Raw genomic sequence first — 25,520 nt, forward strand, 5'->3', positions numbered from 1 at the left:
TCCTTCTGCTGACTTTGCTTGTTCTTTTTCTACTTCCTTTAACTGGTAGATTAGGTTATTTGAGATTTTTCTTATTTCTTTATGTTGGTTTGTGTGGCTATAAACTTCCCTCTTAGAACTGTTTTGCTGCATCCCGTAGATTTTGGAGTGTTGTGTTTCCATTTTCATTTGTCTCAAGGTATTTTCTGATTTTCTGCTTTCTCTCTTCATTGACCCATTGGTTTTTTAGTAGCATGTTGTTTAGTCCCCACATGTTTGTGTTTTTCTCATTTTTCTTTCTGTAGTTGATTTCTAGTTTCATAACACTGAGGTTGGAAAAGATGATGTAATTTCTATCTTCTTAAATTTGTTGAGACTTATTTTATGGCCTAGCAGCTGGTCTATCATGGAGAACTTTCTATGTGCACTTGAGAAGAATGTGTAATCTGCTGTTTTGGAATGTGATGCCCTGTAGATATCTATAAAGTCCAACTGGTCTTTTGTGTCATTAAGACAAATTTTGCCTTATTGATTTTCTGTCTGGATGATCTGTCCACTGATGTAAGTGGGGTGTTACAGTCCCTACTATTATTGTTTTATTGTCAATTTCTCCCTTTATGTCTGTTAATATTTTCTTTATGTATTTAGGTACTCCTGTATTGGGTGCATATATGTTAATGACTGTGATATCCTCTTTTTGTATTGATACTTTTATAATTATATAGTGCCCTTCTTTGGCTTTTGTTATAGACTTTGTTTTGAGGTCTATTTTGTATAATAAGAGTATAGCTATCCCTGCTTTCCTTCTGTTTCCATTTCCATGAAATATCTTTTTCCTCCCCCTCACTCTCAGTGTGCGTGTCTTTAGCTCTCTAGTGAGACTACTGTAAACAGTATATGGGTCTGTTTTTTTATCCAAGCTGCCACCCTATGTCTTTTAACTGGAGCATTTTAATTGATACTTAAAGTAATTATTGATAAGCATGTACTTATTCCCATTTTGTTATTTGTTTTCTGGTTGCTTTTGTAGTTCTCTGTTTCTTCTTTTTGTTTCTTCCCTCATGGTTTGATGATTTTCTTTAGTGGCATGCTTGTGTTCCTTTCTTCCCCCTAGTTTTTGTGTATCTATTATGGGTTTTTGATTTGTGGTTACCAAGGAGTTCATTCACATATATTGACTGTAACTATATCTACTTGTTTTAAACTGGCAGTCACTTAAGTTCAAACACATTCTAAAAGATCTTAATTTTTTCACTCCCCTTTCCCACATTTTGTTTTTGATATCATATTTTACATCTTCATGTTTATCCCTTCACAATTTATTGTAGTTTTAGATGATTTTACACTTTTTTCTTTTAATCTTTGTACTAGCTTATTTAAGTGGTTGATTCTTTGCCTTTACTCCTGGGATTTTTCCTGTTCTACAGATACTTACTTCTTCTTGTAACCTTTTCTTTTCTACACAGAGAAGAACCTTTAACATTTCTTTTAGGGTAGGTTTACTATTTATGAACTTTAGTTTTTGCTTGTCTGAGAAATTCTTTCTCTCTCCTAAGTGATTGATTATCTTGCTCTGTAGGGTATCCGAGGTTGCAGGGTTTTCCCTTTCAGCACTTAAAATATATCTTGCCACTCCCTTCTGGCCTGCAAAGTTTCTGCATAAAAAGCTGATAGCCTATGGGGGTTCCCTTGCATATAACTCTTTGTTTTTCTCTTGGTGATTTTAGAATCTCTCTTTAACTTTTGCCACTTTAATTATGACATGTCTTGGTGTGAATGTGTTTGCAGTCACCTTGTTTGGTACCCTCTGTGCTTCCTGTACCTGGATATCTATCTGTTTCCTTCTTCAGGTTTCGGACGTTTTCAACCTAATTTCATCAAATACATTTTTGACCCCTTTCTCTCTCTCTTCTCCTTCTGGGACCCCTATAATGTGAATGTTGGTACACTTGATGGTGTCCCGGGGGTCCCCTAAACTGTTCTCATTTTTAAAAAATTTTTCTTTTTGCTGTTCTGATTGGATAATTTCCATTACTGTGTCTTCCAGATCACTTGTGCATTCTTCTCTATCACCTAGTCTCCTGTTAATTCCTTCTAATGTGTTTTTCATTTGTCATTATATTCTTCATTTATAACTGGTTCTTTTTTACATTTTCTAGCACCTTGTTTAAGTTCTCACTGTGTTCATCTATTCTTTTCCTTAATTTAGTTAGCATTCTTACTGCTAATGCTTTGAACTCTTTATCTGGTAAATTTTATTTGTTTCATTCGTTTTTTTTCAGGGGTTTTCTCTTGTTCTTTCAACTGAAACAAATTCCTCTGTCTTCTCATTTTGCTCATCTTTCTGTGTCTATGAATTTAGGTGAAATAGTTACCTATTCCAGCCTTGAAGGGATGTCCCCATATGGGAGCATCCCTGTACAGTTGCACATGCCCCATAGCTTTGGCGGGAGAGCTGGATCTGATGTGAGCACCAGTCATGCTTCCTCCAGGGTGTGCTGGCACCTGTCTCCTTGGTAAGAGTTGGGACTGGAGATGGACAGGCTAGAGCCATGGCCAGGCGTTTGTCCCAGGGCTTCTCCTCTGGTCAGTGGCCAACATCACTCTATTGCAGGGTTGTTCAGGTCCCAAGTTGCTGAAACAGAAGTCCTGAGGCTCAGGTCCGAGCTGACTCTGTTCTGTCAAGTGTGTATTCTCCTGTCTCCTAGCACCAGCACCCTCGCCCTAGAGGGGAGCAGCGTTGGAGCAAGAGGGGCTGGAGTGGGTGCCTGGTGTGGATCAGGGTACGGACTGTGGCAGTCCTGGCCCCAGAGTTCCGGACCTCTCTGTAAGCACCAGTAACGGCTGTCCCTGCCCCATTCAGAGGCCATTCCAGGTCCAAGCCAGTACCGTCCCTCACAACTGAGCACTCCTCTCCTCCATGGCTGCCGTCATGCTAGTGTGGAGCTGTGTCCCAGAGCAAATGGGGCCTGAGTGGGCACTTGGCTCAGGCTGGGGTATGCTGCAGGGTGGTTGGGGGAAACCAGAGTCCCGTGCAGTTTCAATCTGCTCTCTCCGCTTTGTTTCAGGAGTAAGCAAGTCTGTGCACTCTCCTCACAAACGGAGTCTAGGTTTCTTACAGCCCTCCTGTTAGTCCCACGGATTTTCAAACCAGCTAAGGTGACTCGTCTTTTCAGTGTCAGTCCCCAGGGCTGGGGTGCAGAATATGTGGCTCGAAGCCCTCGTTCCCCAGGGGGAATCTTCGCCCATGTAATCCCCCTCTTCTCCTGGGTCCCCTTCCAAGGGCACAAGTTCCAATCTGATCGCTTCTCTTTCCTTCCTTCCCAATTCCGTGTGGATCTTTCTTACAGCCTTGGTTGCACAGGAGTCTTTCTGCCAGCCTCTAGTTAGTTTTCAGGGAGAACTGCACCACATGTAACTGCATTTTGATGTGTTCATGGGGAGAGGTTAGCTCTGTGTCCTCCTACTCTGCCATCTTGACCTCCTCCCTTTGGATTTACTTGTGATGTCTCACAATTTTTCTGAATTCTCATCCTTATGCTATTAAAATTATGTTCTGGGAGAGTCTGTGATCTTTCGATTTAGTATTTGGGTCTGCAGTAATGTCTACTCTCATATAATCTCATTGTATGTTCTTGGAAAATATTATCAACTTTAAAGCTATTTTCTTCTGCAGCAGTATCCCCAAGGATAGTACTTGATGCTCAGTCACATATTAATCACATCAAAGCATATTAAAACAGGATGAGCAGTGCAGCTCAAAGGGTGCAAAATAGATGGGATTTGAATAGCCATCCATCTGAAGCAGCAATAGTCACTCCTATCATACTCAGTGGTCTCTTCCTGTAAGAGAGATTTTTGTGATGTCCCTTCTGCTATCTTGAAATGAAATCCACAGATATAGTGTAGTCTGCACAGTTAAAAAGAAACCCCAGGGACTTCCCTGGCAGTCCAGTGGTTGAGAATCCACGCTTCCACTGCAGGGGGCACGGGTTCGATCCCTGGCTGGGGAACTAAGATCCTGCATGCTGTGCGGTGCAGGAAAATAAAATAATAAAAAATAAAATAATGGAACCCCAGTGTAATATAAGGGAGAAGGAAAAGGAGAGGAATGGAAAGTAAAATAGCTCAAATTGTGAGATGTAAATGCTCAAGCAGCAGTTCCCCAAAGACAGCAGTGATCACGTGCATGGGGTAGGTTCACACATCGTGGCATGGGTGTGTCCTGACATGCAATGTTGGAGACTGACAGCATGAGTGGTATTTCCATTAGTGACATGATGTTCCAAAATAGTGAAAAACTCTTGGTAAACTTCTGAAAAAATGAAATACTATCTTCCTTTGATTTACATGGTAGCGCATTCCTGGAAAAGTCAGTGTATATTACAACCTAGCCAAAATACCACTCGTGTTATTCTTTCCGGAGCTGCTTGAGCCCGTGTTTATTTTTATTTTTCTTTCCTTTGAAAAGCTTTTAAGGCAACAAGTTTTCCTGAGCTCAGTTTTTTAGTCCTAGTCCATAGATTCTGATAGTTACATTGTTATTTTCTGAATGATCTGCAATTTTATTTTTAGTTAGTCCATGATCAGAATACTTTTTAAAATTTTGACTTTTTCTAAGAGGTCTTTTTTTGGTGTTTACTTGTTATTCATTTTTAGCTCTATTGGACTGTGGTCACTAGATGTAATTTGAAGTATTTAAATATTTTGGAATTTAATGAGGTTTTTCTTGTAGCTTACTTGAGGACTGGGTTTTATAAATGCTCAGTGTAGCTCTTGAATAGAAGGTATAATTTCAGTTTGCAGGAAAAAGCATTCTTTCCATGGCTATGAGATTGGCTGAGGAACTGTGATATATGGACCTTCTATAACAATTTTCTTCAAGGTCTAAGAGAAGTATTTTAAAGATTATCAAATAAGATGGTTTTATTGACTGCACTTCTCAAGGTTTTACCCTGTGTCTTCGATGTTCCTCCTTTTGTGACCTATACCACTGATTACTAAAGAATGACTTTTTGACCCAACTGATAAACATTGAACTCAATTTTAATATTATTATTGTGCCTTCTGTTTTCTTATTTATTTTGCTTTCTTTTTGTTTGCATCTGCCTGGCTTATTTTTGTCAATCCTCTTACTTTAAATCTTTCTCTCCTTGAAGAATATGGTTGATGTCCATTTTTGATGTAGTTGAAAAATGGTCTCAATACATGAGTTCACGGCATTTAGATCTGTAATAAGAGACCCATTTGGCCTTGTTTCTGTCATCTCATTTAATGGAGTCTCTTTCTGATTCCTCTTTGTATTTACTTTCAATTCCACAGATGATTGCCTTCAAATACTTTTAAAAAATTTAACTAATGGGGCTTCCCTGGTGGCGCAGTGGTTGAGAGTCCGCCTGCCAATGCAGGGGACGCGGGTTCGTGCCCCGGTCTGGGAGGATCCCACGTGCCGCGGAGCGGCTGGGCCCGTGAGCCATGGCCGGTGAGCCTGCGTGTCCGGACCCTGTGCTCCGCAACAGGAGAGGCCACAACAGTGAGAGGCCCGCGTACCGCAAAAAAAAAAAAAAAAAAAAAAAAATTTAACTAATATTTAAGCACGTTTATATTTCTTCCTTCTTTCTTTCATCCTCAGTTGTTTTGGTATCTTCTAGATTCCTAAGAGCAATGTATTTCCCTAAGTTATTACTTTATGTTATATAGCTCTTCATTGACATGTACAGTAATTACATTTTGTAGCCATTGTTACATAAACATATTGCTCTTTAGGTCTTTTCTCCGTTTAAGTGGAGTCAGTGATCACAAACAGCTCACCTACTACTAACTAGCAGAGTGCCAAGGCACAGAGCAGGAGCCCAATGAACTGAGCCTTTAGGTATTACTAATGCCCAGGTCAGATTAAACAGTTAAAGAGGTATTACTTTGTCCAAAATGGTAGACTCACAACCATGATAAATTTGGAAACCCAAAAACATATGAACAACTTTCCCCAAACTTAAATTTTATCCATACTGTGGAGGAAAAAAACGTGGAACCCAAGAAAAATAAAATTTAAATGGGATCTCTTGCTTTAGTTTTCGCTACAAGTTCCGGAATGTTTTAAAGCTCAGTGCATCGTTGCAGGGCAAGTGACACCTTTGGAAAGTGAACGTAGATACTGGGAGTGGCCTAGGCTGTCATGCATACTGCTTTCCATTAGGAATGCTTCCAGCAGCAAGTAAGCAACAGCTAAATATTAACACTTTTTAATAGAACATCTTTTCCAGTTTTACTGATATAATTAACATTGTGTAAGTTTAAGGTGTGCAGTGTGATGATTTGATGCATGTATATATGATGAAATGATTACCACAACAAGGTTATTTAACACTTCCATCACCTCACATAATTACCTTGTGTGTGTGTCTGTTGATAACTCTTTTAGCTACTTTCAAGCATGTTACACAGTGCTGTTAACTAAAGTCACCATGTTGCACATCACATCCCCAGAACTTATTCATCTCATAACTGGAAGCTTGTACCTTTTGACCAACCTCCCCCTTTTCCCTCCAACTCCTGGTAACTACCATTCTATTTTCTATTTCTAGTTCAGCTTTTGTAGATGCCATATATAAGTGATAACATATAGTTATTCGTCTTTCTGACTTATTTTAGTTAGAATAATGCCCTCAAGATACACCCATGTTGTCACAAAAGGCAGAATTACCTTATTTTTAACTGTTGAATAATCTTCGTGTATGTGTGTGTGTGTGTGTGTGTGTGTGTGTGTGTGTGCATTCTCCCATTCTTCATTCATCTGTTGAGGGACACTTGCTGTTTCCTTGTCTCAGCTGTTGTGAATAATGTTGCAGTGAACGTGGAACGTGGGAGTGCAGATCTCTTTTCAAAATAGTGATTTCATTTTCTTCAGATACGTACCCAGAAGTAGAATTGCTGGGTCATGTGGTGGTTCTATTTTTACTTTTTTTAAGGAACTGCCATACTGTTTTCCATAGCTGCTGCCCCAATTTACATTCTCACCAACAGAGCATAAAAGAACATTGTTTTTTCAGTAATTAGAGGAAGGAGGTCCCAGGATTTTTGTCAGCAGCTCAGTGATGTTACGGATTTAGGATCTTTTCCTTTTTCTACTCATTCATCTATAGATTGGCCTTAGTCATCCATTGGTTTAGGGTTAGGGTTATGGCTGTCATCTTTGCAAGCACCTCAACATAACAAGCATCTCAAACAGGAAGCATGGGGGCAGGAGCATAAAAGGTTTTCACCTCATGCAGTTGTTTAAATCAGGGAAACAGCTCTTACTCATAGCTCCTACGACAGACATTACCTCGAAGTGGGTGGCATGACCAACTCAGGTCCATCCTTGCAAAGAGGGGATTGTATGATTGATTAGACCAATCACGATTCATCACTAAGGAATGGTACTCAAACAGACAAAATAGAAATATTGCATATTATGCTAAGTTTTTTGTATGTTTTTGATAATAGCCACTGTTTGAAGATCAGCCCACTATACAGGCATAGACAAATCAAGTCATATCTGACTAAAGCAACAGTGCTCTGAGAAAACTCTTTGTAAACTGCTGTGCATCAAAAGGATGAACAATCACTCCCCTAATGACCAAATCTCACCTGTTTCCAGAACTGGCTCAAGTTCTAGCACCACCAGGAAACACAATGCAGTGAAATAGTGTGGGATTGGAGGAAGCCTGACCACTGTTCAAGCCCCGATTCCTTACTCGTCACCTGTTACCTTGGGCCAGGTACGGAAGCCAGCACCTTGGTTTTCTCAACTGTAAAATATGAAGCTACCACTCCCATACAAGGCAGCTGTAAGGATTAAATGAAGTCGCAGACAAATCATACAGATGTCTGACGTCAGTAAGGACATTTGGTCTGGCAGTGAGGGGGCCCAGGTAGGTGTATGTGAATAAGACAGCTGTTATAAAAGTAAAAGTATTCCCTGCCCCCCAGAAGCTGAAGTGTAAGTGAGCACGCATTTGGAAAGGAAGTGTGGTAGCAGAAGAAAGGGCTGGGATACAATTAAGGGACATTTCTTTCAGCTGGTATCAGCTATATTCCATACTAGTGGTTGCAAATACAAACTGGTTCACTTTCCTGTTGAGAATCAGCCAGTGAATTCTGGATGCATCATTTGGACGCAATGGTATTTTTATAAAACAATAAAGCTGGTCATAGAAATTATTTAGGAAGCTTCCTGTGAATTTACTAATAAGAGAACTCTTTGTTTGGAGTAATTAAGAATATTTACGCAGCTACTTTTAAACTGTGTGACGTGAGAGTGACCGTTGTGAAGCGAGCTTACCATCAGTGAGCACTTCTAGCCCAGGCTTTGTTCCAAGCACATTACACAGATCAATTCTTTCATTTCATGCCCACAACAATCCTATGAGGTAAGCACTCTTATTATCTCCATTATTTTCTGGTGAGAAAACGACAGTGAGATTAAACGAGGTTATAAAACTCGTAATAGGCAGCATCTCAACTCAACAATCCAGCTCCAGACCCCACGCCCCTAACTGCTACATCCTACAGCCTCTCAGTGGAAGCAGAGCTGGGCTAACTCGTTCAGCTGCTTAAGCAAGGCCAGTGCCACTTAGCCTGTCTGTATAAGCAGATGGCAGTCTGTCCTCACATGCAGAGCTGGAAGTCTACTTCGCCTACCTGGAACAGGGGCAGAGGATGTGGGTGCCGCTCAATGCCTGACGGAAAGAGGCGGGGCGGGGTGTCCCCATCACGGATGGGCTGGGACCAACCATTCCATTCTTTGCTCCACAGCTTTAAGTGGCTGGACCGTGTGGGTAAGAGCAAGGCTAGTGAAGTCCACCTCTCCAACAACCTGGATGAAACCAATTAATGTTTGAAACAAATATGAAATTTAATTTTAGACAGAGCCAGTTCAAATATATCACTTGGTGTCATTAAAAAAAACAAGTTTTTCCACCATTGGAAACAGTGAAGTAGATACCAAGTGCAAGAGCCATCTTCAAGAGAGTACACACATAATTTGAAGATACTTTATTAAGCTCAAAGGTTTTCCATGACTTTTATTTATAAACTCTCACTAGTCAAAAAGAAAATAAATAATAAAACTCTATCTTCAGGAAACTTTTAACAACATAATTTCGTTTTACATGTTTGTCAATTTTAAATTATTACAATTTAGATACATTCAATCATTACACAATGCCAGGAAGGTCAGCCTTAAAGATATCGATAATGTCTATATTGGTAAGTAAAATAATGGTAAAAAAAAAAGATTCCAGTATGTTAATAATGGGAGTATAGAATTATCTTCTTGATCTTGGATTTTAAATACATGGACTTAAAAAACCCAATATTCCTGTTCTCTCAAATAGTGGCTGACACTGTCTCAGAAGCAAGCTGCCTAAAGAACTAGTCTGTCCTTGCTAGAGAGGGAGCTGAGGATGCATAAAGCACAGAATCAAGGGCCCTTTGCAACATTAATCAGAGGCCATGGAGTTGGCCCTGCCGCATTAAATTTTAACTGAATCTCTTTCTAAGCATCAAGGTGGCCATGTAAATGTCACTTGCAAGACCACGTATGTATATTACCTGATAAAAGATTTTTCAAATTGCTGAAGTACCTCTTTTCATTATTTAAAAAAATACTGCCCAGCTCTCGTGTAAAAAGGGAGAAAGGCTGGACAAATATAGTTCTATAACACCTCCACCACCACCACCAAAAAGGACCCCGTTTCTACCACATTACACTATCTCTACCTCCGCAGGAAAGAATTGAGGCAATTGTCTGTAAATGAAAAAAAGCAAACCAGGTACTATTTCTGAACAAAGAATTTGGACTGCCTAAATTATAATTCATTTCCTAGGAAGTCCTGATTTTTCGGAAATTTCAGTCAATGTTCAAAGAGAATATTCTACCCAAACCACCTAAGGAAGATTTGTACTTTCTTAGACCAGCCACACAACTATAAAGTATGGCTTCAATATTAGATCTGGCAACCCACCAACCCCCCCCTTTTTTTTTTTTTTTTTTTTGTGGCACGCGGGCCTCTCACTGTTGTGGCCTCTCCCGTTGCGGAGCACAGGCTCCGGACGCGCAGGCTCAGCGGCCGTGGCTCACGGGCCCAGCCGCTCCGCCGCACGCGGGATCCTCCCAGACCGGGGCACGAACCCGTGTCCCCTGCATCGGCAGGCAGACTCTCAACCACTGCGCCACCAGGAAAGCCCTCACCAACCCCTTTTTAAACTAAATTGCTTGCTATTTAGTTAATTAACTTAGACCTTGCTGTTTGGATTATGCTGTCAAGTAACAATGTCTGGTTATCTAACTATTTAGCTGTGAGTGTGTATCAAGGTATGAAATTTGACACGTCTGAAGGAAACTCAGTGAGTGATGCTATCAAATGTGCACACAGAACACACTTGTGGATCTGCATATGAATAAAGGTCAAATATTTACATGGAATGTTGACCCTGACTTATAAAACTACTATCTTAAATTATGATGTCTTTACATACTATTTATTTAATGAATAGTCTCATTTGATAATTAAAAAAATATGCCTTTCAAATATTTCATAAATATATAAAATTTCACTACACTCTTTTTCTTTAAACAGGACATCTAAACTCTCTTTACAAATCAACAAAAAATACCGTTTTTTCTGCTTGAAAGTCGCAGATGCAATGATTTCTGATTGACAGGGTCTTACGGCATGCAAGAATGGAAGGACATGTTCTCTTACACAACTATGGACATTTCTGGTATTTTGAGCTATATAATTTACTCGCTGAAGATGAGTGGCATCAAAGAAAAATGAGAGATCCCATCTAAATATTTACAACAAAAGAGTCTTTCTTAAACTTCTTTAAAAATGGCAAGACTAGGATGGTATCTGGCCAGTGTTAAATATTTTGATGACGAAGAAATAACATTACATGAAAAGTTTTCTAAAATATATCTTACAGTGCAATTTAAATATATTGTCATCAACTGCACACATTTGAAAAATGATCACATTTTCCTTAACTGTAGCAGTAACAAGTAAAACCTACTTTTAGAATAGGAATCATTCTTATAATTTATTGGGAAAACCCAAAGCCAAATAACTGGCTCCAGAATTTCTGGTGAGTCCAGAAATGTTGTCTGAGGATTTACAAATAAAAATGTCCTTTGTAATCTTACTTGCCCCAGGATATCACCATTCTTAAGCCATAAAGAAAGGTTTTTAGTTTCATAAATGGTAATTTTTAAAAGCCCATCTTCCCTTATTAAACATTTGTTGAGTCACTGATATATGCACTCATAAGGCCTTCTCAAACTGTAACTGTGAATATGTTGTGTCTACGTAAGAAAAAGTTTGCACTTGCAGAACAGTAAGAAGACTCGGCCTTACTGCCAGCCCAGGCGCCTCTATGATGATGTCTGGCTCCTGAAGACTGTGAACTGAACGTATTCAGCGGCTGACATGCAAACTCCAAGGCAGTGATGACGTCGGAGACCAGCTGAAGCACTGAACTCTCGTGTACATCCTCCAGCTGTGTCTCTCTAAAAAGTTCAACCCCATTTTGGAGATAGAGCTACACAGTCAAGACAACCAGAATACGGTACTGTGCAGATTTTGACTTTGGACCTTAAACTCAAACACTGTGCTTGAAATAAGGCTGTAAAAAGACACAAACAAGACCAACACATCAATTTTAACCAAGACTGCACATCTTAACAGTGATATAGATTAAACCTACCACCAAAATGGCAACTGATTTAACCATGCACTCTACAGAAAAGATAATTATGGAAATTTCCCTTAGTTACGAATGCAACCAGCTCACTGGAACCCAGTGGGTATCTGTCTCCAGTTTGTCAAAAGTTGTTTTAAGCTCACTGAAGGCCACGGTGAGATCATCATTTACTATAGTTTTGTCAAAAAGATGACCATATTGACTTTCCATTATCTGGGCAGATTTAATCATTTCTTGAAAGTCTTCCTCCTACAAAAAGAAGTATTTTAAAAAACTGGTTAACCAGGCAATTTTACCACGTCACGTCAATGCAAATATTGCACAACTGGTTCGTCTAATGTTGTTCTGTGTTCACTATTTCACCTCAGCCACAAAAGAAAATTATCCTCTTTAACTGTAAGTTCTTCAGAAGCCATAATTTCTAATACCCTCTCTCTCTATTTGCTTGTAACTAAACTGCCCTGACAAGAGTCAAAACTCCTGCCTTACCTAAATTTCAGGATAATTAGTCACTCGCTTATCATTACAGGGATATTTCAGTATTAAAGGAGAATTGTTTACCCTTAGGCTTTGCCTGCCTTGTTCACATTTATTCATAGCAAGGAATGTATAACAAACTACTTTTTCAGAGTTGGATACATTTATGAAAGGACACTTATATTAGGTCCTTCTACGTCTCAGTAGAAGTGGGAAGTGGGTCAGGGGCCCTTCATACTCACATTTTTGAAACCAGTAAGAATTTTAGCTGATTATAAAACAAGACTATATACATAAACGTGAGTTAAATCTTATGTTATCATTTATTATCTTCATTGAGAAATCTTCACATAGTACAATACTATAATAAATAGTACAATAACTCTTTATACCGTGACTTCTTGGAGTCTTTTCAGAGTCTACATTTCAATGTCATAGAAGATTTTCACAACAGAAATTTTAATTTTAGTGTTAATCCAGAGCCCTGAGTAATTAACCTCATATAACAGTACCTGTTCAGTATGGTTGTGTATTGTCAGTACTTTAGAAAAATGACATTTTTAAAATACTGGGAATCAAAAACATTATCTGTACTTGGTACCCACAATTAATAGTTTACAAATTAATACAGACTAAAGTTAAAGATGAGTTAATTAAGAGAAGGAGGGGAAAAAACCTTCTGCCATTAAATTTCTCTGCTTTTTATTTTTGAGCCTAAAGTAGACTACATCGTCTTATGGTTAAAAACAAAAAACAATGAAAGGCCCTGCCAGAGTCATTCTAGTCATTAACAAACCACAGCTGCCATTTCTAGTAACAGTCAAAGGAAATACAAACACAGATCGAATAATACAAGTCTACTTGTCCTACACCCAAAATGATGCTTTTCCTTTCACTATGCTAAATATGATGTTGATACGAACAGACAAGGCAAATTATTCAATTTTCATCTAGACTATTAATGAGTAATGGTACCTGACTTTGGTATTTTTCCCTTTAAAAATAAGGCTAGCTGAAAACTCAGTGGTCTAACTTTTTACATGTGCCTTCAGAAATTTTATAAGTGTACATAGTAGCATACAAAATAGCTTAGAGTCAGTGTAATATGAAGGTCACTCACAGAAGCCGAGGAAGCAGTTACGGTGCAATCACTGAACGCGAGCGCCTAAGTACAGCTCTGCCTCGCATGGGTGTCTGGGTCCCTTCATCTGCTGCAGTCTCCCTAATGCAGAGTCACTACTGCACATACGACGTTAAGTCCCGCTTGTGTATTTTCAGTAAAGCACCCTCATACTCACCGTAAAGGGCTTGGCGGCACCTTGCTCATCTCTGCTTGAAATAATCTTTGCATTTTTTCTTGTCTCCCTCAAACGCTCTATTGACGGAGGCTTTATAAATATCACATAGGGCTTAAATTCTAGTGTCCTTAAGTGCTTCACCGTCTGCAATGAGGAAAGTAAGTTTTCTTACATTTCTCCATAAAGTCATGAATTTTATAACAAAACTGAATTTCCTTTCTAAGGAGAAAATTCCTTAAAATTATTTCCTAATTAAGCTTAGCAGGTCTTTCAATATATTGTGGTTCAATCAGTTGTTGACAATTCAATGTAACAGACACCTCTCAAAAGATGGAGAATGTAACTTGTCTTTAAAAATGCTTTGAAATATGACATAATTAATACTGAAGAGAAGCAGCTAAAAATATCAGAAAACTAGTTTTTAGATCTAATACCCAAAAGATGCTATGAGTTAACTTTCTTTGCACGAAAGTCTTCCAACCATCCTGTTTACGTCTCTTCCTGATCTCAGGTTGAGGTCTCCCTCCTCTTTCATTCGGCCCTTCAGAGTCCCCTACAAAGGGCAAGCCCCCTGCTTTTCACGAAGCTCGCAGCACTGCCTCTGGGTAACGAGGAGAATGCTGTGGGCTGCGTCTCTGCTGGGGGTCTGTGGTGAGACAGGGAAGTGCACTGCTTCACCCACTGGCACTCAGTCCACATGACATGAGTTCCCAGGGTGCCAGGCGAGCTCTACCTGGCGACTTGTTCCTGGTACAGCTCCTGTGAGATGCCCGCGGCTCTCACCGGGCAGTTTACACTTCTAGAATATTTACAGAACCAAAATCAACGAAAGAGGACTGAGAACCAAAATGTCCATTGTCAAAAATGATGAACACTTATAACAATGCATACACGAAATACATTATACATGTAATGCAACATATTTTTAAATACAAAATACATAGAAGAAATATCTAAGAGACATTACACTTGGCAAACACTGAATCCAAATAAGAGTTACAAACACAAATGTCGAGGCTTCCCCGACCCCTGTTTCCTAATAACAACATGGGCTTCTTTTCAGCAGAAACTTCTCAACTGACATTTAAATGCTTTTGTCACCTTAGGAAAGCCACCTATATGCCAAAAGTGAGTAGATTTCAGATTTACCCCATACTGAAATGCTCAAATGTGGTAGATTACATGGGCTTGAAGGGTGTTGAATAGGTCACTGTTCACTTACATGAGGCTGAACGTCCAACAAACAAACTTTGTTTTTAGCTAGGACAGACCGAACTGAGTCTATACTTGTGCCGTAATAGTTGTTTTTATATTCACCATATTCAATGAACCTGTAGAAATTAGAATCATTTGTGAATTATATATGGCAGACATAATTCATATATAAAAGATGTTTTTGCTGAACATGTAATTTTTTAAACTGCTTTTAATAAAATAACTAGGTCCAAGTACTCCAGAATGTCAATTTAAAAAAATCTTCTATTTCATTTTTTCAAATCAGTAACACTTGCTTGTATTACACTTAAGCAGAAAAAAAGTACTTTAGTCCAGCAGGACTCTAATGTTTTCCATCACCTCTTTTTCAGAACTAATGCAATGCAATAAAACAGTGAATAAGCCAAACAATAAAAACTACTGAAACTTCACTGCACACGAAAGAACAACCAAGCTCAGCTTTAGAACTCGAGGAGGACTGGCTGGCGGCTAACGCGAGCAGGACAGCTGAGAACGTGCTATAAAAACTCAATCATTGTGCCAAACACGGAAAAAGCATTTCGATGTTTCAATAAAGTCCCACAATCCCACATTAGAGCACACATTGCTCCCTGATACCCTAAAATATCCATGCTTCAGCAAATGGAAAACCAGGGGCTGGGAGACTTAGCGCTTGCTAGAGGATATGGTACAAGCAAGACGGTTAACATTATTTTGGTTTTCTGAAGAGCCAATGAGAGAGAGGGAGGTATGTGGAAAAGACTGGAACTAGGGATCTATTACACAGTTACTAGTTACTAAAATAAGGTTCTAAATTCTACGTTAAGATTCAATTACAGGGGCAGGACGATCTCACAATAATACACTAGCAAAATAATCCCGACACATTCAATTTACCAGATACACGACAGCTCTAGGTTATTAAAAGATTACAGGCAATGATGGGTAATAGCCACTAACTGAATTATCTTTTTATCAGTTTCAAATATTATAAAAATGAAAATTCATTTCAAACGGAAGGGAACCCTCAGTTGTCTACAACTAGACATATGGGTACATGTTTAAAAACAATAGTTCTACAAAGATTCTAAAAGAAGTCCACATACTTGTTATTTTGTACATCGGTCTCAAACAAGTGCTTGGAAACGAAGACATATTCAACACCATCACTCTCCTGGCTTCTTCTTGGTCTGGTGGTGTCTGTGATTTAATTAAAAAGAGTTCAGAAAAGTCTGCATCAGCCACCCTAAGTAAAATACTAAAAAAGAAATTATCATATATTTGATTAAAGGACTTTTCTTAAATAAGATTTTAAAACTTAAAAAGCAAATTAGCTAATAAAATATAGGAATCCCATTAATTCAGTTTTTCCACTGATATTAAAGTTATATTGACTTGAAGATGGATTCAAAATTAAGTTGCATTATGTTTATGCTATTAATTATTCTGAAGGGGCTTTAATATGCTAATTAAACAAAAATGGTATTTCAACCCTTGAGGAAAAACTCCTTTCTTTGGCAAATAATATGCTTATTATTGTCATATTGATTCTTTGTTCATTGTAAGCAAGTCTACTGCCCACTAGGTTGAAAGGTAAAAACTCTTAAAATTATTTTACTATTTTCTGCACAGGGTACATGGTGTATGCCATCAATGCTTAATTTCCCAATCAAAGTCAAAGACTTCTATGTGCTATTCATTTCTCCTTTGAAAAATCATAAACATCTTCTTGAAATACAAGTGAACTTCTAAACTTTCAGCAATTCTGCCTAATTATTTGCTACTGAATTATAATGGAGCAGAAAATAACTCTAAAAACAAAAACAAAACCCTAAGGAACTGCAGGCTGATATGGCACGTGAAAAACTGACTACAGTCCATCCCTCCTGCTGATTACAACTAAAACCTCTGGACCCAGAACATCTATTTTTGTTTTGAGCACTTTGAAAATAAAAAAAGCAGGCAGACTGTGGAAGAGAGTCAACCGCCCTGGGGAACGGTTTAACTTTTATTTCCTTTTAGCTTTGCCCTAGGGGTGGGTTCGTTCACAGAGCAGCATGGAGGAATGTGTGTCTAAATTCCAACAGAAGGCCTGACTTCCTGGAGAAAAGGACCAGAAAAAATAATGCCCCTGTGAGCTGAAGAGGGTGCAAGGAACCCAGGAAGGGACGGAGCTAGAGAAGAAAATACTCTAATTCTGTGTGCAAACCAGCACCGGCCTAAGAATAACCCCTAAGCCGTACACGTGCAGCCCAGACTCAAACCCGCACAACGAACTTGTAAGAAGTGAATTAAGATTAGAATACACAAGTCTCAGCCTAATCCGTGAGTAGTGGAAGTCCAGAACACACCCAAACCAATGGAGAGAAGGCTTAGGGAACGGAGCTGAGATCTGCACTATGCACACACGTTGCAAACTAATCCCTGAACTACACACAACAGGGCAGACCCAAACCAGCACAGCAGAAGTTTAGAGAACTGAAGTGAGATTTAAACCATAACTTACAGAAAATGAGGTAAAACTTACAGTCTAAACATAAACTAGTCGGTTATAGCTAAAATAAAACATCACCTTTCTCCAGAATATTGTAACAGGACCTGGGGTCAAGAGAACGTTGCATTTGTAATATCGGGATGCAGTGTTCTATTATTCAACAGAAAAGAACCGAGAAAGGGAGGAGCTTCAAGATGGCGGAAGAGTAAAGACGCGGAGATCACCTTCCTCCCCACAGATACACCAGAAATACATCTACACGGGGAACAACTCCTACAGAACACCTACTGAACGCTGGCAGAAGACCTCAGACCTCCCAAAAGGCAAGAAACTCCCCACATACCTGGGTAGGGCAAAAGAAAAAAATAAACAGAGACAAAAGAATAGGTACGGGACCCGCACCAGTGGGAGGGAACCATGAAGGAGGAAAGGTTTCCACACATTAGAAGCCCCTTCGCAGGCAGAGACTGCGGGTGGCGGAGGGGGGAAGCTTCGGAGCCGCGGAGGACAGCGCAGCAACGGGTGCAGAGGGCAAAGCGGGGAGATTCCCGCACAGAGGATCAGGGCCGACCAGCACTCACCAGCCGAGAGGCTTGTCTGCTCACCCGCCGGGGCGGGCGGGGCTGGGAGCTGCGGCTCGGGCTTCGGGCGGAGCGCAGGGAGAGGACTGGGGTTGGCGGCGTGAACACAGCCTGAAGGGGTTAGTGTGCCACGGCTAGCTGGGAGGGAGTCCGGGAAAAGTGTGGAGCTGCCGAAGAGGCAAGAGACTTTTTCTTCCCTCTTTGTTTCCTGGTGCTCGAGGAGAGGGGATTCACAGCGCTGCTTAAAGGAGCCCCAGAGACAGGCGTGAGACGCTAAGGCCGCTGCTGCTGCCACCAAGAAGCCTGTGTGCGAGCACAGGTCACTCTCCACACCTCCCTTCCGGGGAGCCTGTGCAGCCCGCCACTGCCAGGGTCCCGGGATCCAGGGACAACTCCCCCAGGAGAACACAGAGCGCGCCTCAGGCTGGTGCAACGTCATGCTGGCCTCTGCCGCCGCAGGCCCGCCCCGCACTCCACGCCTCTCCCTCCCCCCGGCCTGAGTGAGCCAGAGCCCCCAAATCAGATGCTCCTTTAACCCCCATCCTGTCTGAGCGAAAAACAGACACCCTCTGGCGACCTACACGTAGAGGCGGGGCCAGATCCAAAGCTGAGCCCTGAGAGCTGTGCGAACAAAGAAGAGAAAGGGAAATCTCTCCCAGCAGCCTCAGGAGCAGCAGATTAAAGCTCCACAATCAACTTGATGTACCTGCATCTGTGGAATACCTGAATAGACAACAGATCATCCCAAATTGAGGAGGTGGACTTTGAGAGCAACAATATATATATATATTTTCCCTTTTTCTCTTTTTGTGAATGTGTATGTGTATGCTTCTGTGTGAGATTTTGTCTGTGTAGCTTCGCTTTTACCATTTGTCCTACGGTTATGTCTGTTCATTTATTTTTTAACTTAAAAATTTTTTTTTCTTAATAATTATTTTTAATTTTAATAACTTTATTTTTTTTTTTACTTTATTATTTTTTATCTTCTTTCTTTCGTTTTTTTCTCCCTTTTATTCTGAGCCGTGTGGAGGACAGGCTCTTGGTGCTCCAGCCAGGTGTTACAGCTGTGCCACTGAGGTGGGAGAGCCAACTTCAGAACACTGGTCCACAAGAGACCTCCCAGCTCCACATAATATCAAACGGCAAAAATCTCCCAGAGATCTCCACCTCAACACCAGCACCCAGCTGCACTCAATGACCAGCAAGCTACAGTGCTGGACATCCTATGCCAAACAACTAGCAAGACAGGAACACAACCCCACCCATTAGCAGAGAGGCTGCCTAAAATCATAATAAGTCCACAGACACCCCAAAACACAACAACAGACATGGACCTGCCCACCAGAAAGACAAGATCCAGCCTTATCCACCAGAACACAGGCACTAGTCCCCCCCACCAGGAAGCCTACACAACCCACTGAACCAACCTAAGCCACTAGGGACAAACATCAAAAACAACGGGAACTACGAACCTGCAGCTTGCGAAAAGAAGACCCCAAACACAGTAAGTTAAGCAAAATGAGGAGACAGAAAAACACACAGCAGATGAAGGAGCAAGATAAAAATGCACCAGACCTAACAAATGAAGAGGAAATAGGCAGTCTACCTGAAGAAGAATTCAGAATAATGATAGTAAAGATGATCCAAAAACTTGGAAATAGGATGGAGAAAATGCAAGAAACATTTAACAAGGAACTAGAAGAACTAAACAGCAAACATACAAAGATGAAGAACACAATAAATGAAATTAAAAATTCCTAGAAGCGATCAAGAGCAGAATAACTGAGGCAGAAGAACAGATAAGTGACCTGGAAGGTAAAATAGTGGAAACAACTACTGCAGAGCAGAATAAAGAAAAAAGAAAGAAAAGAACTGAGGACAGTCTCAGAGACCTCTGGGACAACATTAAACGCACCAACATTCAAATTATAGGGCTCCCAGAAGAAGAAGAGAAAAAGAAAGGGACTGAGAAAATATTTGAAGAGATTATAGTTGAAAACTTCCCTAATATGGGAAAGGAAATAGTTAATCAAGTCCAGGAAGCATAGAGAGTCCCATACAGGATAAATCCAAGGAGAAACATGCCAAGACACACATTAAGCAAACTATCAAAAATTAAATACAAAGAACAAATATTAAAAGCAGCAAGGGAAAAACAACAAGTAACACGTAAGGGAATCCCCATAAGGTTAACAGCTGATCTTTCAGCAGAAACTCTGCAAGCCAGAAGGGAGTGGCAGGACATACTGAAAGTGATGAAAGAGAAAAACCTAAAACCAAGATTACTCTACCCAGCAAGGATCTCATTCAGATTCGACAGAGAAATTAAAATCTTTACAGACAAGCAAAAGCTAAGAGAATTCAGCACAACCAAACGAGCTTTACAACAAATGCTAAAGGAACTTCTCTAGGCAGGAAACACAAAAGAAGGAAAAGATCTACAATAACAAACCCAAAACAATTAAGAAATTGGGAATAGGAACATACATATTGATAATTACCTTAAATGTAAATGGATTAAATACTCCAACCAAAAGACATAGACTGGATGAATGGATACAAAAACAAGACCCGTACATATGCGGTCTACAAGAGACCCACTTCAGACCTAGGGACACATACAGACTGAAAGTGAGGGGATGGAAAAAGATACTCCATGCAAATAGAAATCAAAAGAACGCTGGAGTAGCAATTATCATATCAGACAAAATAGACTTGAAAGCAAAGACTATTACAAGAGACAAAGAAGGACACTATGTAATGATCAAGGGATCAATCCAAGAAGAAGATATAACAATTGTAAATATTTATGAACCCAACATAGGAGCACCTCAATATACAAGGCAAATACTAACAGCCAAAAAAGGGGAACTCGACAGTCACACAATCATAGTATGAGACTTTTAACACACCACTTTCACCAATGGACAGATCATCCAAAATGAAAATAAATAAGGAAACACAGCTTTAAATGATACATTAAACAAGATGGGCTTAACTGATATTTAAAGGAAATTCCATCCAAAACCAACAGAATACACATTCTTCTCAAGTGCTCATGGAACATTCTCCAGGATAGATGACATCTTGGGTCAAAAATCAAGACTTGGTGAATTTAAGAAAATTGAAATTGTATCAAGTATCGTTTCCGACTACAATGCTATGAGACTAGATATCAATTACGGGAAAAAATCTGTAAGAAATACAAACACATGGAGGCAAAATAACACATTACTGAATAACCAAGAGATTACTGAAGAAATCAAAGGGGAAAACAAAAAATACCTAGAAACAAATGACAATGAAAACACAACGACCCAAAACCTATGGGATGCAGCAAAAGCAGTTCTAAGAGGGAATATTATAGCAATACAATCCTACCTTAAGAAACAGGAAACATCTCAAATAAACAACCTAACCTTGCACCTAAAGCAATTAGAGAAAGAAGAACAATAAAAACCCAAATTTAGCAGAAGGAAAGAAATCATAAAGATCAGATCAGAAATAAATGAAAAAGAAATGAAGGAAACAATAGCAAAGATCAATAAAACTAAAAGCTGGTTCTTTGAGAAAATAAACAAAATTGATAAACGATTAGCCAGACTCATCAAGAAAAAGAGGGAGAAGACTCAAATCAATAGAATTAGAAATGAAAAAGGAGAAGTAACAACTGACACTCCAGAAATGCAAAAAATCAGGAGAGATTACTACAAGCAACTCTATAGCAATAAAATGGACAACCTGGAAGAAATGGACAAATTCTTAGAACTGCACAACCTGCCAAGACTGAATCAGGAAGAAACAGAAAATATGAACAGACCAATCACAAGCACTGAAATTGAAACTGTGATTAAAATCTTACAAAAAACAAAAGCCCAGGACCAGTTGGCTTCACAGGTGAATTCTATCAAACATTTAGAGAAGAGCTAACACCTATCCTTCTCAAACTCTTCCAAAATATAGCAGAGGGAGGAACACTCCCAAATTCATTCTACAAGACCACCATCACCCTGATACCAAAACCAGACAAGGATGTCACAAAGAAAGAAAACTACAGGCCAATATTACTGATGAACATAGATGCAAAAATCCTCAACAAAATACTAGCAAACAGAATCCAACAGCACATTAAAAGGATCATACACCACAATTAAGTGGGGTTTATCCCAGGATTGCATGGATTCTGCAATATACGCAAATCAGTCAATGTGATAAACCATATTAGCAAACTGAAGGAGAAAAAGCATATGATCATCTCAATAGATGCAGAGAAAGCTTTCAACAAAATTCAACAACCATTTATGATAAAAACCCTGTAGAAAGCTGGCATAGAGGGAACTTTCCTGAACATAATAAAGGCCATACATGACAAACCCACAGCCAACATTGTCTTCAGTGGTGAAAAACTGAAACCATTTCCACTAAGATCAGGAACAAGACAAGGTTGCCCCCTCTCATCACCATTATTCAACATAGTTTTGGAAGTTTTAGCCACAGCAGTCAGAGAAGAAAAGGAAAAAAAAGGAATCCAAATTTGAAAAGAAGTAAAACTGTCACTGTTTGCAAATGACATGATACTATACATAGAGAATCCTAAAGATGCTACCAGAAAACTACTAGACCTAATCAATGAATTTGGTAAAGTAGCAGGATACAAAATTAATCCACAGAAATCTCTGGCATTCCTATACACTAATGATGAAAAACCAGAAACTGAAATCAAGGAAAAACTCCCATTTACCACTGCAACAAAAAGAATAAAATATCTGGGAATAAATGTACCTAAGGAGACAAAAGACCTGTATGCAGAAAATTGTATGACACTGATGAAAGAAATTAAAGATGATACAAATAGATGGAGAGACATACCACGTTCTTGGATTGGAAGAATCAACACTGTGAAAATGACTGTACTACCCAAAGCAATCTACAGATTCAATGCAATCCCTATCAAACTACCAATGGCATTTTCCACAAAACTAGAACAAAAAATTTCACAATTTGTATGGAAACACAAAAGACCCCAAATAGCCAAAAGCAATCTTGAGAAAGAAAAACGGAGCTGGAGGAATCAGGCTCCTGGACTTCAGACTATACTACAAAGCTACAGTAATCAAGAGAGTATGGTACTGGCATAAAAACAGAAATATAGATCAATGGACCAGGATAGAAAGCCCAGAGATAAACTCACGCACATATGGTCCCCTTATCTTTGATAAAGGAGGCAAGAATATATAATGGAGAAAAGACAGCCTCTTCAATAAGTGGTGCTGGGAAAACTGGACAGCTACATGTAAAAGAATGAAATTAGAGCACTCCCTAACACTATACACAAAAATAAACTCAAAATGGATGAACCTAAATGTAAGGCCAGACACTATAAAACTCTTAGAGGAAAACACAGGCAGAACACTCTATGACATAAATCACAGCAAGATCCTTTTTAACCCACCTTCTAGAGAAATGGAAATAAAAACAAAAATAAATAAATGGGACCTAATGAAACTTAAAAGCTTTTGCACAGCAAAGGAAACCATAAACAAGGTGAAAAGAGAACCCTCAGAATGGGAGAAAATATTTGCAAATGAAGCAACTGACAAAGGATTAATCTCCAAAATATACAAGCAGCTCATGTAGCTCAATATCAAAAAAACAAACAGCCCAATCCAAAAATGGGCAGAAGACCTAAATAGACATTTCTGCAAAGAAGATATACAGAGTGCCAACAAACACATGAAAGGATGCTCAACATCACTAATCATTAGAGAAATGCAAATCAAAACTGCAATGAGGTATCACCTCACACCGGTCAGAATGGCCATCATCAAAAAATCTACAAACAATAAATGCTGGAGAGGGTGTGGAGAAAAGGGAACCCTCTTGCAGTGTTCATGGGAATGTAAATTGATAGAGCCACTATGGAGAACAGTATGGAGGTTCCTTAAAAAACTGAAAATAGAACTACCGTATGACCCAGCAATCCCACTAGTGGATATATAACCTGAGAAAACCATAATTCAAAAAGAGACATGTACCACAATGTCCACTGCAGCTCTATTTACAATAGCCAGGACATTAGGAAGCAACCTAAGTGTCCACTGACAGATAAATGGATAAAGAAGATGTGGCACAGATATAGAATGGAATATTACTCAGCCATAGAAAGAAACGAAATTGAGTTATTTGTAGTGAGGTGGATGGACCTAGAGTCTGTCATACAGAGTGAAGTAAGTCAGAAAGAGAAAAACAAATACTGTATCCTAACACATATATGGAATCTAAAAAAAAAAAAAAACGGTTCTGAAGAACCTAGGGGCAGGACAGGAAAAAGACGCAGCCATAGAGAATGGACTTGAGGACATGGGTGGGGGGAAGGGTAAGCTGGGGTGAAGTGATAGAGTGGCATGGACATATATACACTACCAAATGTAAAACAGGTAGCTGGTGAGAAGCAGCCGCATAGCACAGGGAGATCAGCTCGGTGTTTTGTGACCACCTAGAGGGGTGGGATAGGCAGGGTGGGAGGGAGGCTCAAGAGGGAGGGGATATGGGGATATATGTATACGTATAGCTGATTCACTTTGTTATACAGCAGAAACTAACATACCATTGTAGAGCAATTATATTCCAAAAAAGAGGTTAAAAAAGAAAAAAGAAAAAGAGATCAGACTTTTGATTATCAGAAGTGGTGGGAGGGTTTGGAGGTAGGTAGGGGGGCAGGATGAAGGTGGTCAAAAGGGACAAACTTCCAGTTATAAAATAAGTAAGTATTGGGCATGTAATGTATACCATGATGATTATACTTAACACTGATCCACTGTATATATGAAAGTTGCTAACAGAATGGATCCTAAAATTTCTCATCACAAGGAAAAAAACTTTTCTTTCTCTGTCTTTTGTTTTTGGTATCTATATGAGATGATTCTATAACTCAACTTATGCTGGTGATCACTGTGCAATATATGTAAGTGAACACCTTATGCTGTACACCTTAAACTTACAGTGTTATATCTCAATAAAACTGAAAAACAAAAAATATGATTTTAACAGAAAAAGAATTAACAAAATAGAAAAAAAGACAATAAAGAAAAACAAACAAAATTTTAAAATCTGATTACACTGATCAAGAAAAAAAGAGAAAATCACCTATATAAAGAATGAAAAAGGGGTTATTACCACAGAGCCTCTGGATATTAAAAAGGATAAGAGAATATTATGTTCTATTTAATGCCAACATATTTGATAGTTTAGATGAAATGGACAAATTTCCTGAAAAATACAATGAATCAAAATTGAAATAAGAGGAGACAAAAAAAATCGAAATATCCCTGCATCTATTACATAAATCAAATTTACTTTTTAAAACCTTCCCCAAAAGAAAGCTTCAGGCCTAGATGACAGATGATGCCTATCAATCATTCAAGGATGAAATAACACTAATCTTACATGAACATTTTTTGCAGGTAGGAGGAAGAATCATTGCTTAATTCATTTTATGATATTAGTACAATCATAATAGCAAAGTCTAACACATTAGAAAATAAGATTATAGACAAATATGCATCATATTTAGGCACAAAACTCCTTAACAATTTTAGCAAGTCAAATTCTATTTGTGTGTGTATATATATATATATATATATAAAGATTCCAGATCGTAAGAAAGGTTGGCTTAACATTTGAAAGTCAATGGAATTCACCCTATTAACAGAATGAAAGATAAGACACAAT

At 39.1% G+C, this 25,520-nt stretch overlaps 1 protein-coding gene across 10 annotated transcripts in view; it reads right to left on the bottom strand.

Annotated features, from left to right (window-relative positions):
- Nucleotides 1–9,000: 9,000 nt before the first annotated feature.
- The window catches only part of MPP7 (membrane palmitoylated protein 7), a 280,676-nt gene continuing 264,156 nt past the window's right edge, over nucleotides 9,001–25,520 (bottom strand). For all 10 annotated transcript variants that reach the window (XM_032618449.1, XM_032618459.1, XM_032618434.1 and 7 more), the window contains 4 exons: nucleotides 15,821–15,914; nucleotides 14,722–14,830; nucleotides 13,500–13,643; nucleotides 9,001–11,973 (listed from right to left, as the gene is read on the bottom strand). In XM_032618449.1, coding sequence (XP_032474340.1) covers nucleotides 11,794–11,973; nucleotides 13,500–13,643; nucleotides 14,722–14,830; nucleotides 15,821–15,914 — 527 coding nt within the window. In that variant the 3' untranslated portion in view covers nucleotides 9,001–11,793. The remainder of the gene's footprint in view (nucleotides 11,974–13,499; nucleotides 13,644–14,721; nucleotides 14,831–15,820; nucleotides 15,915–25,520) is intronic.

The sequence above is a fragment of the Phocoena sinus genome, chromosome 2 (assembly GCF_008692025.1).
Source record: "Phocoena sinus isolate mPhoSin1 chromosome 2, mPhoSin1.pri, whole genome shotgun sequence".
Lineage (NCBI taxonomy): Eukaryota > Metazoa > Chordata > Mammalia > Artiodactyla > Phocoenidae > Phocoena > Phocoena sinus.